Here is a 16,802-nt window from a genome sequence, read left to right on the forward strand (position 1 = left end):
TAACTCTCATGAAAGCAAGCAAGAGATTAGCCAGGTGTGGCGGCACTTGCTTGTAATCCCACAGCTTGGGAGGTGGAGGGAGGCAGGAGGATCAGTAGCCCAAGGTTTCTCTTGCCTACATAGTGATTTCAAAGCCAATCTGGGCTACATGAGACTTCCTTTTAAAAATCAAAACAACAAACAAACAAACAGAAGCCAGCTCAAATTGGCCTTCACTCCCCAATGATGGGTGATTTTTTTCCCCCTTAAATAAAAATAAAGGCAACAAAGACCCAAAAATGCATCAAGTATGTTTAAGTCAGTAACTGATAACGGTACAGTGTTATGGGGTGCTAAGAAACAATGCAATATTTTCAAATTTGGCAAGTGAAGGATGAAGCACTGGTCTCGTGTTTTCTTTATAAGCAGCAGCTCAAACTAAACAGCCAATGAGAAGCTGCCCATTATAGGCTGACAGCTCATGATGAAGTAAGCATCTTGTCAGAGAAGAAATCAGGTTGCTTCTCTGTGCCCCAAGTGCCCTTCCCCTTCTTTCTGCTTACCTACCACGACCTTTTAAAGCTCAGTTTCCTCCAACTGAACTACATTCAGGATATAGAATTTCTCTAAAACATAGGAGTTCATGGTTCAGCGATGTCCAATGAAAGTAAAATATGAGTTATATGCCTGTCTAAAAATCTTCTAGTAGCTACGTTGAAAAGGCAAAAACAGATAAGTGAAATGAATTTTATAGAAACAATTCGATTTCTTTTGGTTGGTGAGGGTTTCAAGACAGGGTTATCTCTGTGTAGCCTTGGCTATTCTGGAACTCGCTCTCTAGACCAGGCTGGCCTCAAACTCACAGAGATCAGCCTGCCTCTGCCTCCCAAGTGCTGGGATTAAAGGCATGGGCCACCACTGCCTGGCCAGTTCAATCTTAAATATCTAAAAACAATCTCATTTAAATACACACACACACACACACACACACACACACACACACACACACACACACACAAATCATCAAAACATCTGATATTGCTTTTATCTGGTCTTTGAAATCTGGGATGTACTTTATATATCAGTTCAGACTAGTCTCACCATCTGCATGTCTCTATATGATACCACAAACTTACAGAATCCATTCTACAACTCAGTACATAATCAGGATGTGCCCTCCATAATGTCAGCTCCCTAACTGAAGTGATGTCAATCTCTAAGCACCCTCATGACCTAGTGACGTCATTTTCACAGTGAAAGAGAAAAACGTAGGAAGTGACTTCTGTGGACTGAATGCTTATGTCTCACACCTCACCCCAATTCTTCACAGGTTGAAACTTAATCCCCTCAAATGATGTCTGAAATGGAGCTTTGGGGGAAGTAATTAGGTCACAGGGATGAGATCTGCGCCTTTATAAGAAAAGACCTAGAGACCTTGCTTCCCATGAGGCATTCTTGCCCCTTGGTAGATGCAGCAAGAGAGCAGGTGTCTGCAAGCTCGAAAACAGGTCCTTAAGCAGACACCAGATCTGCCAGTGGTATGTGCTGCTGCAGGACTGTTCATCCACATGATGTGTTAATGAGATATTCCTCTCTCTAACAAGCAGTGGTCCTGTTTAGGGGACTGTGGGAGGACAGCAAAGGAGGTTTCTTGGGCCTCAGTGCACAATGAACCAGCATGCCCTGACTCTTTACAAAGAATTGAGCTACCACATCCAAGTTTTTAACTCTTGTAGGTCACTTTTAATGTGTGCTACGGTTGTGTGCCAGTATCTTTACAATTGTTACCGAGACCATAGGGACACCATGTTCTGCAGATGCTTGAGCACCTTATATACTATGCATGCCATTTTCCTACAGCTCATGCACATCCTTATGTAGTCTTTGAATCACCTCTACATTACTTATAATAGCCAATGCAGTACAAATGCTGGGTAATGAGTTGTCATGTTGTAGAGTTTAGGGAATAAGGACAAGCAAAAATTTTGTCCAGTTACACTAAGAATTTAAAAAATATTTTCCTTTAAAAATTGTGTGTGTGTGTGTGTGTGTGCGCGCGCGCGCGCGCGCGCGTGCGCGATTATTGTGTGAGTGGGGTTCATGTGTGCCATGGCATCTGTATGAGAGTCAGAAAACAACTTTTGGGGATCGGTTTTCTTCTTTCATCTTCCACTGTGGGCTCTGAGGACTGATGGCAGGTCATCAGGCTCACACAGCAAACACTTTTTTACCTGTTGAGCATCAAGCATGTCACCCCTTTAAAAATAGTTTCAATTTGGTTTTAGTAGCTTTATAGATAAGGAGCCAACAAATACGAAGGTTCTGCATGTTAACATATAGCCAAAAGTTAGCACTGGGCTGTCCAGATACTTCACTGCTCACGAGGACTGGGTAGTGTTGTTTGGCTCTGAACTCAGGATGTTACAACTGTGATCATTCCCAATGTCCTCCTAGCCACTTCCTGAGTCTCATGGTCGCGCATGCGCCACCAGCAGCCAGGCAAAATGCTTAGTCACTCCAGGGCCTTATAGCCTACATAATCTATGCGCATGCGTAGCATGGCACTGTACATGCTCAAAGTTATCCTTAAAAGCAGACTCCACCCTCCCATCCCCACTTCCGCCACATTTCTCTCTCTGGCGGGCTGACCACTTGCGCTCTTTTCCTATCCCCCTAATAAAACTCTTGAAGTGGCTTTCATTGTATCTTGTGGTCTGTTCTGGCACCCAGTTTATAACAACAATCAGGTCCAGATAAGCAACTACTAGTTGATGTTAGTAAAGCCAAGAAACAAACACTATACACATCACCAAAAGATTAATGGACAAAATTATCCTGAACTGGAAAAAAATGAAGATAATTTTCCTTAAAATATAGACCTAGAAAAGGTTTCCATTCTTATTCAATACAGTGCTTGAAGTCTTACCTAGAGAAGAGAAAGACAAAAAGAGAGGTACAGAATAGAAAGACAAGTCAAATTATCTCTATTTGCAAACAATATGATTTTATACTTAGGAAAAAAAAGAAAGCTTTTAGAACACTTTCAGTAAAGTTGAAGGGTACCAAAATCAACAACAAAATGGTGGCTTTTCTTTATGCCCATAACAAACTTGTTGAGCAAGAAATTGGGAAAACTATCTCTTCACCACAGCTTAAAAATACCTAAGCAAGAAGGTGAAAGACCTCTACACACACACACACACACACACACACACACACACACACACACACACACACAATGTAGTTTTAATAAAATTATGCTACTCAGGTTAAAACACCACCACCACCACCACCACCACCACCACCACCACCACCACCACCACCAAGAGCCATAGACTATCTAGCAACCCCAGTGGCTGGCATGGGAAATCCCCCTTCATGTTGTTGGTCAGGGGACCTGAAGAGACTCCTCAGACAATATAGGCTATTGCTGTTGTCCTTGGCTGCCTCCCAGAACTTTAAGGTAAAACCCCAGTGCTGTAGGCACCACATACATTGGACACGTGGCTCGGAGGAATCCAGCTGGAACTGACCCAGAAGCCATCTCCCTGAGGATTAGCTCCATAGCATCAGAAGGTGCTATACAAGCTGTTGGGGTAGAAAGCAATCAGCAGTTCTACCCAGCTGTGAAGCCTATGAACCACAATAATGACAATCACGGCAAGATGTCCCCAAGGGTACTAGAGTGGTACTTAATCCTTGGGGTAATCAACAGCATCTAATTGGACTTAATGGCCACTCAATACGAGAGAATTTATGCGTGGTGCTGTAAACACAGACAACTACCTGTAGCTAGTCATGGACCCTAGAGAAGAAGCCACCACTGCCACTTTCCTAATCCTGAGCATAATTTCTAACTGCATTATAAATAGTGATCCTTATACTCACAGATCGAAAAAAGCTTCTTTTTCTCCAGAAGATGGAGGCCGTGACATAAAACTACAACTGGTCAAAATGTAGAAATCAACTGACTATTAGATGTCCAGCGCTAGCTGATTTTTCTACAACACAATCCCTGTACCTAAGAGTCAGGGACCATTAAGGAAAAGGAGGCAGAAAGGTTGTAAGAGCCAAAGAATCATGATGTCTACCATGAGGCAGTGTCTTTATAGATGACAAGGAATCTGAACCCATGAAACTTTTAAAATATAGTCACTTAAATAAGACCAACACAATGACAACATGGATAGATGAAATCTCACAAGGCCCCACCTCTAGATGAAGAGCTTGATTACTTGAAGAGCTAAATTAATTAATTTTTGCTGACAAAAGGAGAATTAGTCTTCTCTAGAGATGACCCCCCCCCCGTAGATTACTCATTCCCATGTAATCAGCTTTAAACACACACACACACACACACACACACACACACACACACACACACACACACACACCAAAGAAGAAGTAATGAATTTGAGGGGAGTGGGATATACAAGGAAGTAGTTCTAGAGGGAAAGGCAGGGTTGGGAATGATGTAAATGCAGAACTCATATTGAAATCCTCAAAAATTAAAAAAAAAAATTGGATGTAAAGTGTTTCTAGATTCTCTCTCCCCCCAAAAGTAAGAAACTGAAAAGCAAATTAAAGAAGATAGTAGACATAAGGTAGATGCTTATATCCATCTCCTAAATTGGCAGAGTTAACTTTGTGAAAATTACTATATTACTAAAGTGTCATCTGTAGATTCAATATACTCCCCATGAAAATCTCAACTACAGTTTTTAAATAATTAGAAAAGAATCAGAAAATTTATAAGGTAAAACAAAAGACCACAGATAACCAAAGCAATCCAGTACAGAAAGAGCACTGTTGAGGTATCATAATACCTGATCTCAAATTATACTACAGAGCCACAGTGACAAAGAAAGCATAGTACTCAAACAGAAATAGAGATGTAGACGGATAGAACATAACAGAAAACCCAGAAGTGAACCCACACAGCTTATGGCCACTTATTTTGGAAAAGGCATTAAAAACATACACTAAAAAAAAAGAGACAGCCTGGTCAACAAATGGTGTTGGTAGAACTGGATATAATCCACCTGCAGAAGAATGAAATTAAGTTCACATCACTCAGCCTGCACACAAATCAACTCAAATGGATCAAAACCCTTAGTTTAAAACCCAAATTCTGAAACTATTCAAGGAAAATATAGAAAAAAACAAAACAGAAACAAAAACAAACACTTCCAGATATAGGCATAGGCAAGAACCTTTTGAATAGAACTCCAGTAACAGAGAGTAGCCTTAAGAATCAATAAGCCAGATAGCATTAAATTAACATTTCTATACAACAAAGAAATCTGTCAGCAGAGTGAACAGACAGCCACAGAACAGAAGGAAATATTTGCCATTCATATTTCAGATTAGGGAAGGAGGTGTTAGCCTGTAGAACACATAACAGAAAAAAATTAAACACAAAACAACCCCTGACAGTCAACAAATGGGCTAATGAACCAAATAGACACTTCTCAAAAGAAGAAACACAAATGGACAATAAATTGTTCAACATCCTTAACCATCAAAGAAATGAAAGTTAAAACACAGGTTGATTGTTGCCTAATATTCCTGTACACTGTGTGGAAATGGATTGCTGTGATCAGTGTAATAAAAAGCTGAAGGACCAATAGCTTGGCAGGAAGTATAGGCAGGACTTCAGGGAAGAGAAAGAACTCTGGGAAGAAGGAAGGCGGAGTTGCCAGCCAGATGCAGAGGAAGCAGGACATTCAGGAGGAGAGGTGAAAGCCAAAAGCCACATGGCAGCACATGAATTTATAGAAATGGGTTAATTTAAGTTATAAGAGCTAGTTAGAAACAAGTCTAAGCTAAAGCTAAGCTTTCATAATTAATCAGAAGTCTCCATGTCATTGTTTGGGAGCTGGCTGGTGTGACAAAGAAAGACTCATTACAGCTGATATTCCCTCTCACGTGAGTCAGAATGGTTACTGTTAAGAACACTAATGTAGTGCTGGATGGCGGCACTCAGGAGGCAGAGGCAGGGGATCTCTGTGGATTAGAAGCCAGCCTGGTCTACAGAGCAAATTCCAGGACAGCCAGGGCAACACAGAAAAACCCTGTCTCGAAGAACAAACAAACAAAACAAAAACAAAAGAACATAAATGGAAAGGGTATGAGAAAAGAGGAGCCCTTATTCTGTGTTGGTGTGAATATAAACTGGGCATCTACTATGGAGATCAATATGAAGGTTTCTCAAAAAAGTGCAAATAGAACTATCACAGGGCCCAACTATACTGCTCCTGGGCATATATCCAAAGAACTCTGTATCTTAGGCAGAGATTCTTGCACATCCATGTTCATAGATGCTCTATTCACAATATGAAAATGGAATCAGACTAGATGTCCATCCACAGATAAATGACTAATGAACATGTGATACACAGACACATGATAAAATTTTACTCATGGATAAAAAAAAAAAAGAAAATGAAACTATGGAACTTGCAGAAAAATGGGTGGATCTGGAAACTGTTCCATTAAGTAAACAACTCAGACTCAGAAAGACAAATACTGCAATAACTTTTCACACATGTGTCCAAGATTTTAATTTTTGTATGTGTATTTATGTGGGTGTGGGTGTAGATATAGGTCACGGAACTAGAGGGGACCATAAAAGAGAAAGAGAGATTTTTCAGGAAGGAGGAGTAACAGTGTGTGATACTGAAGTAGAAAGGGGCTACGGGGGACTGAACAGTACAAGGGCAGGATGGGGTGTAGCCAGGGGATGGGGGTGAGCCGGGGGAAGGACCAATGTAAACAAAGTTTGAGAAACAACACAATGAAACCTATCACTTTGTATGCTAACTTCAAAACAAGCAAACGGGGCGGGCAGGGCAGGGGGCAACAAAAAGAGCTAAATGCTTCCGCTTAGTAAACAAAAGGGATGTTTCCAGATCTCAAATGCTATGGCCAATGTGGAATTCTGTCCCTGCCAGCCTCAGAGAAGACAGCCCGCTGTGCACGGGTTACACTTTTCGGTAAGGGTCTCTGATGGTAAAACAGCCCCAGGAGGAACATCGGTTGTTCCTCCCAGTCGCCACGATGGTGGTCTCCTTTCCTTGTAGACTTGTGTCTGTGCCCTTGTCCCAGTCAACATATCCCCGGTGACTCTCCTGCGAGGCAACTTCCTGTTGGGTTGGCTGAGCCCTGTGGTTATACCTGCTTGCACAGTGTCACTCCTCCGACTCCCAGTCATCGGAGTCTCGGGACACTTCCTCTCCAGAGAAATGAAAGGAATCCTACCTCGCTGAACCTGAACCTTTAACCACTGTTTCCATTATTTGGCTTTAAACTGGTCAGTCCATCCTTTCGGTGATTTTTTTTTTAAATGTCAACTTCATATTGACACTAGTCCCGGCCTCAAGGCATATCAGACTTTTCCTGGTGCTGAGTTCAGCTCGAGTGACACAAGCCGGGTGACATCATTCCCTGTGGTAAAGGAGAAGCAGTGGCTTATGGGAAAGGCCTGGGGCAAAGGCTCCTGCCCTCTCCTGTCTTACCAAAGCCTGAATTTTAGATTTCCTTCTTCAAGACAAAGGAAATCACTACGACAAACAAGAATGGCTTCAAAAAAAAAAAAAAAAAAAAAAAAAGAACAAAAGATAAAAACTTAAACTAATAAGCAAACAAACAAAAACCTGGACACTTTTTTTTTTCCCAAACTGAAATCTTGTCGGAAGAAGGGTAGTGGGAAATGACCCCAAACTAGAGGGAGTCCTGCCTTACCAACACACTGCTTGGTCATGCCAAGCTCCTCCTCTGGACATGATGGATCTCTATTCAGCTCCTCAGTGAGTTTGGAGTTGGAAATGGAGGTAAAAGTTGTTCAATGTGGAACAATAACAAAGAATTTAGATAGCGGTGACCAGCCTTTGGGGCTGTGGGAAGAGGGAGTGGCCAAGAAGGTGGACAGGTCAGAGTTGGAAAGGAAGAGCGGGTACTGGGAATCCTTCCCTCCCTCCATGGGGGAATCTCTGGTGAGTTAGTACAGCGCTGTGCATTGCTGGTTTAACCCACCAGTTATCTTGTGCTTTGTTTTCTAGGACTAGTAACTTATCAGTAAAAATTCTAAGGACTGTTTACTCTTGTTGACTTTTTATTGTACTAAGAGCTAAAGAGCGCTTTAATGCACACATATGCAAAATAGAAAGGACATAGTGAAATGTTTTTCCAGTATGTTTTTTTATTTTATTTGACTTCATCTTAACTATTTCTTAGGCGTTTATCCATTTTTCATTTAGTTTTGCAGAAAACATTTATAAAGCTCTGAAATACTGAACAGAGCGTGATTGTGTCCCTGGCCTCAATATCTCAAGTGTCCAAGGAAAGTCAAGAAGATGAGCTCAAGTATGGACAGCACAACCTGCGTGAGGTGGAGGGATTTTCGCAATACTAAGGAGAAAGGTGGAAGCAACACAAAACAGTGGGTCAGTCCTCTAGGAGGCATGGTGGGTGCATGGTTGTAGTCTCAGTGTTGAGGCAGAGGCAGAGGATGACACCTTTGAAGCTGGTTTGGTCTATATAATGAGACTCTATCTTAGCAAGCAAGCCGGAGAGAGGGTTCAACCATAGGAGCACATACTGCCCTTCTAGAGGATCTCAATTTAGCTCCCATTACTAGGTCTAAAGGTCGCAATTGCCTGAAACTCCAGTTCTTGGGGGGAGTCTGGCGCCCTCTTCTGGCTCCTGTGGGCACCACACAAGTACATGGTACACACACATACACGCAGGTACTCACACATCCAGATAAAACAAAAACAGAATAAATCTTAAAGGAAAGATGAGAGAAAGAAAAATAAAATAAGGCATCTCATTTGTCTCTCAGGAGTACTGAAGAAGCACCAAATCCTGTTACAATTCTCTTTGCACATGCTATTTGATTTAGGACGAAGCTGGCGCTATACCCCAGAGACCCTGCGGTTTTCAAGACTCTCTCATCTAGTTCCAGGAAACCACAGGACTAGGAACCTATCTTATGTGTAACACATCAGCCAGCTGGTGAGCATCCCACACTGGGCTGGCAGGAGTCCCTTGTGTGGGGTATGCAATTAAATGTGTTTGCACACAGTACTGTCCACTGTTACAGGGCACAGCCTTAGGGTTACAGGAGTTGGGCAGGGCGAGGTCTCTGCTGCCTTGGAGAAAATGCCATAAGATTTGGTGCCAGGTAGGAGATGGGGAACTTGGGACATTTTCTCAATACACAATTCACTGAATTTCTCAGATCAATGACCCTGAATGAGACTCAGGGATGGAAAGGCATAGAGGTATTCCAATCATCTGGTTCTGAAGTGCCCCCAAGGGGGCCGAGAATGCTGCCATGGTGAGGTGTGTGTAAACGCTTTTATACGGGTAGAAAATTGAAGGAGGTACACCGGACAGCCACCCCTCCTAAAGGTATCTTCTTCTAAGGAAAATGTGAATTATGTGCATTGTCTTACATTATATAATCAGATAAGTCAGAGGCATGGTTGTTGAAATAATTCTCTTCCCTCCTTGCCTCACCGTAACTCTTGTCAAACAGATCTAGAACTTTCGCACAAATTTTCACCCGTATTTATAATCAAAGCCTGGACAGATCACCTGAGCATCACAGTTACAACGTCTTTGACTCGGCTTTAAAAAATAAAAATAAAATGAAATAAAAAAATCAAAAAACCAAGCACACAGCGTGGCAATGGTAACAGAACGCAAGAGACCTGTCCACTCTCACACGCTTTCCATTTTAGGTTCCGAACACCTCTACCTTCCCTTATGCCATAAGACTGAAGGGTCCGCACTGGATTAGGAACAGGTTTGTCCTCCCCCGCCCTCCGGCGAACATAGCCACCCAGACATCCTGGAGAAAGGCCCAGCCTGAGCCAGGATCCGCAGAGGATGCGGGTCCCAGAGCCTCTCTCTGCAAAGCCCAGGAATGGCAGCGATCAGGCTGGGGTGGGAGGGAGGTGACACCGAGAGGTGACCAAAGCCCGTGCCGAGGCTGGAGCAGGGCAGCGATTGCCTCGCAGGAGAGAGGCAGAGAGAGAGAGAGGGTTTCCTGGTCCCTGAAGTCTCCCTTGGTCCATTCCGAGTGCAGCCGCAGATACCGAGGGGGCTCGGCGATCTCGGAAGTTGGAGTCAGCCGTGGGAGCGAGCTTCTTACCTGACCAGGGTGGCTGGTGTGGTTGAAGGAGTAGATGTTCTCGGTGCTGAGATTCACCACCCCGCTGTAGACGTGATCGAAATCGGCGCCCCTGGCGGGGTCGCGGGGATCGCGGAGCAGCTCTGCGGACTGGGCTCGGGGCTCGGCGGGGTGGCCGGGGACCGCCGCCCGCAGGAGCCAGGGCAGCGCGCAAAACAGCGCCAGCCTCGGGCAGCCGAGCATGGTGGGCGCCGCGCCCCGGGGGCCCCGAGACACAAGCAGCCCGAGGTGGGGGCGAGCACGGAGATGGTCCTTCCCAAGCCGCCTGCGGGGCTGGGCGCCGGCTTCAGCAGCTGGGTGGTGTGTGGCCGAACGCCCGCAGCAGGCTGGAGAGGAGCAGATCAAATACTGATGTGCCACCTGGGGTCTCCAAAGGAGGTCACGCGTATGGAGTAGGGGGAGCGCGAGACGTGGGGGGCCAGGGAAGGCTGCTTTCCCCTTCGGCTTTTAAGTCTTCCCTTTCTCATCGCTGAGAACCTTCCACGCACCCAGAGAGAATTTTCACTGATCTCTTCCCTCCCGACCTCAGAACAACAACAAACCCCTCAGCGAAGTAGCGGCTAGTCCAGAAGAACCTATGTGACCAGCCATCAAGGAGGAAATCAGGTGCAAAATAAATGAACGTGCACTCTAGCCGCGGGCAAGCGAATAGAAAGCCAGCGCGTCGCCTCTCAAGAGGGTGCACCAGTTCGCTGTTATGTTAGCCTTGCTACCTGCAGGACTCCTGCAGGTGTGAAATGTCGCTCGCTCACTGGCTATCCGCCCTGCTCTCACAGAAGCCCTGCTCAGACACCTGGCTTATTTCCTTATTTCTCTTGCTCTCCACGGAGAGACTCGCGTCATCTCTCCCTTGCCATATGTGCATGTATGTAAATATACACAGCTACAAAAAAAAAAAATAGATACGGTCAAGAGAACAGTCCCCAGCTCGGCCAGGAGACTGCTTCCGGAAGTGATCAGTGAGGATTTAGTGGCCAGATTTAGGCAGACAGCATTTCTTTCCACCCAAGCCTTTTGTGCCCTTTAATTTGGCACAATGTTTTCTTTGGCGTTCTGGGCTGTTTTCTTTCAGATTCTGAAAGAATTTTCAGGATTCTAAGTTGCGTTTTTGTTCATTTTAATTTAATTTTTTTTTGAGGTAGGGTCTTACTGTCTAGTCCAGGCTGGTCTTGAACTCGGGATCTTTCTTCCTCAACCTTCCAAGTGCTGTGATTACAGTGGTGGGTCACCCCACCCCCTAAGCCTGAGTGTTTTGAGAAACACGATACAGTAAGCCAGAATTGGGGTGCCTTTAAACTGCAGCATTGGAAATGTTTTTTTTGTCATTTTTGCAAAGTTTAATAAAATTTAATAACTTGGAATTTCTGAACGCCTTGGAGGTTCGCTGCAGTAGCCAGTTCAAGCTGGCTTTGAGAGGAAGAGTCCGTCTCAAACTTGATGGGATCTGGGAGCCTGCTCCTTCACAGGGCAGCATGTTCTCTCACGGTCTAGCATCTCCTTATTAGAAAGATAATTCATACTTTCAGCTTCCTTCACTCACTTGCACTTCTGCCCTCTAGAGCCGCAGGAATAAAGCTAATTCTTCCACATGATGGCTTTGCAGGTATGTAAAGGGAGTTATGACCGTTTGTAGGATCCTTCAAAGTTTTACCCATCTAGAATTTGGCTTTGATCCATGGAGAACAGCTATATGATTAGATGTAATTGAAAAGGTCTTTTGATCACCATATAAAAGTAGTACTAAATAAGAAGTATTTATTTGAGCCGGGCGGTGGTGGCGCATGCCTTTAATCCCAGCACTCGGGAGGCAGAGCCAGGCGGATCTCTGTGAGTTTGAGGCCAGACTGGTCTACAGAGCGAGACCCAGGACAGGCACCAAAACAACACAGAGAAACCCTGTCTCAAATAAACAACAAACAAACAAACAAACAAACAAAAAAGAGTATTTATTTCAAATTAATTTAGGTGGTCGGTATACTAGAAAATGGAATTGTAGATGACATATGATTCTGTACTATGATTAATCCGGAGTCTAGCCTTAATCTGCTGAGTCAGCTAGCTAATCATCATCTCAGAATCACAAGTTGTCATAAGGATAAGGGGAAAGAATGCACTTAACTACCGCATATTTAAAAATTGAAAGGTTTATGCGCAAATATCATTCTGTGAATATTATTGTACGAGGGCCAGCTCAGTAGCTACAAAATGTATCCTAGCAGGCAGTCGTTTACAATGTTTATTTATTTACCTTTCCGTGTATGGGTGCTTTGCCTGCATGTATGTCTGCGCACCATATGCTTTCCTGGTGCTTGATCCCCTGAGAGTGGAGTTCTAGACAGTTATGAGCTGCCATGTGGGTGCTGGGACTCGAACCCAGGTCCTCTGGGACAGTAGTCCGTGCTCTCAACTTCTGAGCCATCTCTCCAGCCCCATCACTTTTCCTATTACCAATGCCTCACGGTGAAGACGGAATACACAAACAGCCATGGGCAATGAAACCTGGCGAGCACCTGCTTTAGCAGTCAACTCGGGAAGCCAGCCTGTCCTCTGAACAGCCAACAGCCCAGAACGCCAAACCATAACCTTGGCAGCAAGTGGTGCAGACGCTAGGCACTGGTACAGTGAGTCAGTTGGCTTTTGTCCTGATTTCAACATAGGCCGATCAGAGGAGGCCAGGTAAGCTCCCCAACATGCTGTGCACTGATGCTAGCCTGCTCTCGGTGTCTCTGTACTAGGATCCAATCAGAGACTGTCCAAAGCCTTCCTTTATTTTCACCATAAAACTTTCTCATGTCCCTCCCTGCCTTTAAGCCCTTGCCTTCATTTTTGGTAGATGAATCCCTTGGTGTAGCAAGCTTGGATAAGTTCTGTTTTCATGTGTGAAAACAAAATTTATTTATTCCCATGCCTTTCTGAAGATCTCACAGAAATATAATTTGTACCGTCCATCACCGGGGGCTCTAAGTCATCTACCAGGAACAGTCTCCCAAAGCCCCTCGGTACTGCTCACAACTTTCTGTGTCTGCACTGAGGTGTGCGAGGTCAGCGTTACTCCTGAGCTCTGCTGTATTTGTCTTTGAGTTATTTGGCTATCAGTGTACCTAGGCTTCGTTACCAGTTCCCATTGTTTAGTGTCTTTGTGAGAGTCATACCGATCGTTTCTTTTCCTCTTTTGTTCTTTGTTTGGCTTCTGTTCTGGGATGTGATGTCTAAAAGTGTTGTCGTGGAGTAGAGCGCAGATGTGGGCCCCGCAAGCCCTTCGCTTGAGTGGCCTTCACAGATCAGCATGGTTGCCACTCCAGATAATCATTTGGACAAACCAGATAAAGTCACCCTTCCATCTGGAATTTGATTTCGAGCCACAGAGCATTCTCTCTGGTAGTCTACCTGCCTGGGAAGCACAGATTTCTGGGCTTCGCGAGGAAGCAGCTAAGCACCCAGTCAGGGCTAGAGCACGCACAAATCACTTTTTAGAAAGGGTTATAGGATTTATCTTAGGTGTATGAGTGTTTTGACTGTGTGTATGTGTGTGTACCACATCTGTGTCTGGTGCCCATGGAGGTCAGAAGAAGGCACCAGATGCCCTGGAACTGGAGTTGGTTGGTTGTGAGTCACCAAGTGGTTGCTGGGAATGGAATCCAGGTCTCCATAAGATCAGCAGGAGATCTTAACAGCCAAGCCATTCCCCCACCCCAAGCTTTCCTTTCGGCCACCTTCTGCCGGCTCTTATAACACCATCCAAGTCTGGTTTTCCTCCTTCTTATGTGCACACTCAATACAATCCGAATCCTCGTGACTACCTTGCTAAATGGCACAAATTTATTAAATATGATTTGGGTCTTCAGTGACCACCCTAGGGAATATTGTACTTCAACAAAATTGTTTGAGAGGCACCTTAGAAAATAAATGGAATATAATCTGTCAGACCCTGTGGGGAACATTTTTGATTAGCATATATGTAAGGGTCATGTGAGAATCCAGCAGCTGCTCAAACCACAGTGCTTTGCTGTTGTTGGTTGTTTTTGCTCTTTTGCTCTTTTGGGGGGCCTGTCACTCTAGCTCCCAAAGAAATCACACACAGAAGCTTATTCTTACTTATAAATGTCTGGCCTTAGCTTGGCTTGTTTCTAGCCAGCTTCCCTTAACTTTAAATTATCCTGTCTACCTTTTGCCTCTGGGCTTTTCCCATTCTCTTACTTCTATAAATCTTACTCTTACTCTGTGGCTTGCTGTGTAGTTGGGTGGCTGGCCCTTGGAGTCCTCCTCCTTCTCTGGCTCCTTCCTCTCTCTTGCTCCTCCTTCTTCCAGATTTCTCCTTTTATTTATCCTCTCTGCCTGCCAGCCCTGCCTATTTCTCTCTCCTGCCTCACAGCTCTTTATTGGACCATCAGGTGTTTTAGACAGGCACAGTAACACAGCTTCACAGCGTTAAACAAATGCAACATAAACAAAAGTAACCACCTTAAAATGCTGTTCTACAACACTTTGAAGCTGTTCTTCCTCTTTTGTAGGTACTAACAGGCACCTGCCAGGACACTGTCCACAGCCCCCAGCTAACAGACTTCCAGAATCCATGGCCTCTTACCTGGAAAGTGTGTTTACATCAAAGAGGGGGTATAGGTCCCCACCGCCTTCCCGGTCTCCTTCTTTGGGAATCAGAGAACTTGGATACAGGTTTGTGTTGTGAAATACCCCCATCCTCAGCTAGATACAAGAAAAGATTCCCACTTCTGTCCCACGGGTCCTGCGTTCTTCTTTTCAGAGTCCCCACCACACTGTCTCTGGTGCTCAGAGCCCCCAACATGCTGTTGAATTATCTATCTGTTCATGCTATTGAATACATCTTGTGGTCTCAATGAACAATCTCTGTCTCAGTGTCCTCTGTCATATCTGAGACCATCCAACAGAGAGGCCTCCAGGTGAAAACCCTATACACAAATTGCTTCACTAAAAGATTCTTTGGATAGATAAATAGCCAATGATCAGCCTGACCAAATTAATGTTCAGTTGGAAGCTCCGCCTCAGCCTCACTCCCCCCCCCATTCCAAACCCTCCCCTCTCAGAAAGCCCTCCAAGCGGCATCTCCTCCCTTGGAGATGCTCAAGACTGCGCTTACAGGGTTTTCAAGCTCTCTTCTCTAGACCTACCATGTGATTTCTCCTCCTCCCTCCCCCGCCTCACTTCTGGGGGGCTTGAGAGTCATTCAGGGGCGCTTTTGATCTTTAAACCTGGTCTTCTTGATTCAGTTTGATCTGGCTTATTGTGTCTGCAGAGAAACCTATTACCAGGGATCCAAAAATGCTTACCAGTTAACACCGAAGTAGAGCCATGGCACAGTCAATTCCACCCCTCTTGTTCTCCACTTGACTCCACATCCATGTCTTCCTTCCTCCCTTTATCTTTTTGGTTATGTTCTTCCCTCCTTCATTTCTTTTCTCCCCCATCTCCAGACTTCTTGCCTTTCCCGACAACTCTCTTAAGATGGTAAATGTCGTCTGCTTCGGAGAAGCCATTGCTTTCATAAGTCAGGCATACTGGCACCTGTAGAATTTAAACCCCGGACCCAAGGTCAATTCAGAGTTGTAATTAAAGAGCTCCCAAAGCCCCCCAACAGACAAACAAGTATGCCTAGAAAAACTTGAAATTCTTTGACCTGGGAGCATCTCTGTGTGATGGTTTGTGCTAATTGTTAACTCGAATTAGGGTCACCAAAGAGAATGGCCACGGTGCATGCCTGTGGGGAATTATCTTGATTACATTAATTGACTATGAGATCTTTAGGGTGTGCAAGACCGTTCTCTGAATGTGAGTTCTGAAATGTTTGAAGGAAAGAGAGTGCTGAGCACTAGCATGCATTCATCTTTGCCTGTTTACTGATTGTGAATGTGGTGTGACCAGCTGCTTCAAGCATCTGCTGCCTTGACTGCCCTGATGGACTGCGCCTTTGAACTGTGAGCCAGAATAAGCCCTTTCTCCCTTAAATTGCTTTCCTCTGAGTATTTTATGACAGTAACAGGGAAAGAAACTAAGACGCTGACCTTTATCAACTTGTACATTGTGTTGCTTAGAACCCCAGATACTAATTCTGGGTGGCAAGAGTTTATTGGACTGATCCAGAGAGGAATCTACAGGATTTTTCTTTCCATGGTTCAACCAAAATTAAGTCAAATAAAACATACAAAAACAAAAATTGCCTAAAGTCTAAGCAAAGACATGCTGTACACATTTCCACTAAGAATTATTTGGATTTAGGATTAAGAGACAGTTCAGTGGTTGAGAGCACTTGCTGCTCTTGCAGAGGATACTGGTTCTGTCCCCAGCATCCACATGGTGGGTGGCCCACAACCATCTGTAACTCTAGTTCCAGGGGATTTGATGCTCTCTTCCGACCTCTGTGGGCACCAGGCACACATACTGTACAAATACATACATAGAAGCAAAACCACATACACACATAAAATAAAGATAAAAGAACTGGGGCTGGAGAGATGCACTCACACTGGCTGTTCTTCAGAGGACTCAGGTTCAATTCCCAATAGTCACGTGGCATCTTAACAATGTCTATAACTCCAATTCCAGGGGATCTGACACTCTCTTCTGGCTGCTTCAGGCACCAGGCATGCAC

At 44.5% G+C, this 16,802-nt stretch overlaps 1 protein-coding gene across 4 annotated transcripts in view; it reads right to left on the minus strand.

The window, feature by feature from the left end:
- Positions 1-11,007, minus strand: part of Sidt1 (SID1 transmembrane family member 1) — a 95,417-nt gene extending 84,410 nt beyond the window's left edge. Inside the window, exon 1 of one of the 4 annotated variants that reach the window (XM_006975769.4) lies at positions 10,139-11,004. In XM_006975769.4, the coding sequence (XP_006975831.1) occupies positions 10,139-10,360 (222 nt within the window). In that variant the 5' untranslated portion in view covers positions 10,361-11,004. Of the gene's footprint in view, positions 1-10,138 lie in introns of all 4 variants that reach the window. The other 3 variants (XM_076548871.1, XM_076548869.1, XM_076548870.1) reach the window with 3 other exon arrangements.
- Between the last annotated feature and the right edge of the window lie 5,795 nt (positions 11,008-16,802).

Source organism: Peromyscus maniculatus, chromosome 12, assembly GCF_049852395.1.
Source record: "Peromyscus maniculatus bairdii isolate BWxNUB_F1_BW_parent chromosome 12, HU_Pman_BW_mat_3.1, whole genome shotgun sequence".
Classification (NCBI taxonomy): domain Eukaryota; kingdom Metazoa; phylum Chordata; class Mammalia; order Rodentia; family Cricetidae; genus Peromyscus; species Peromyscus maniculatus.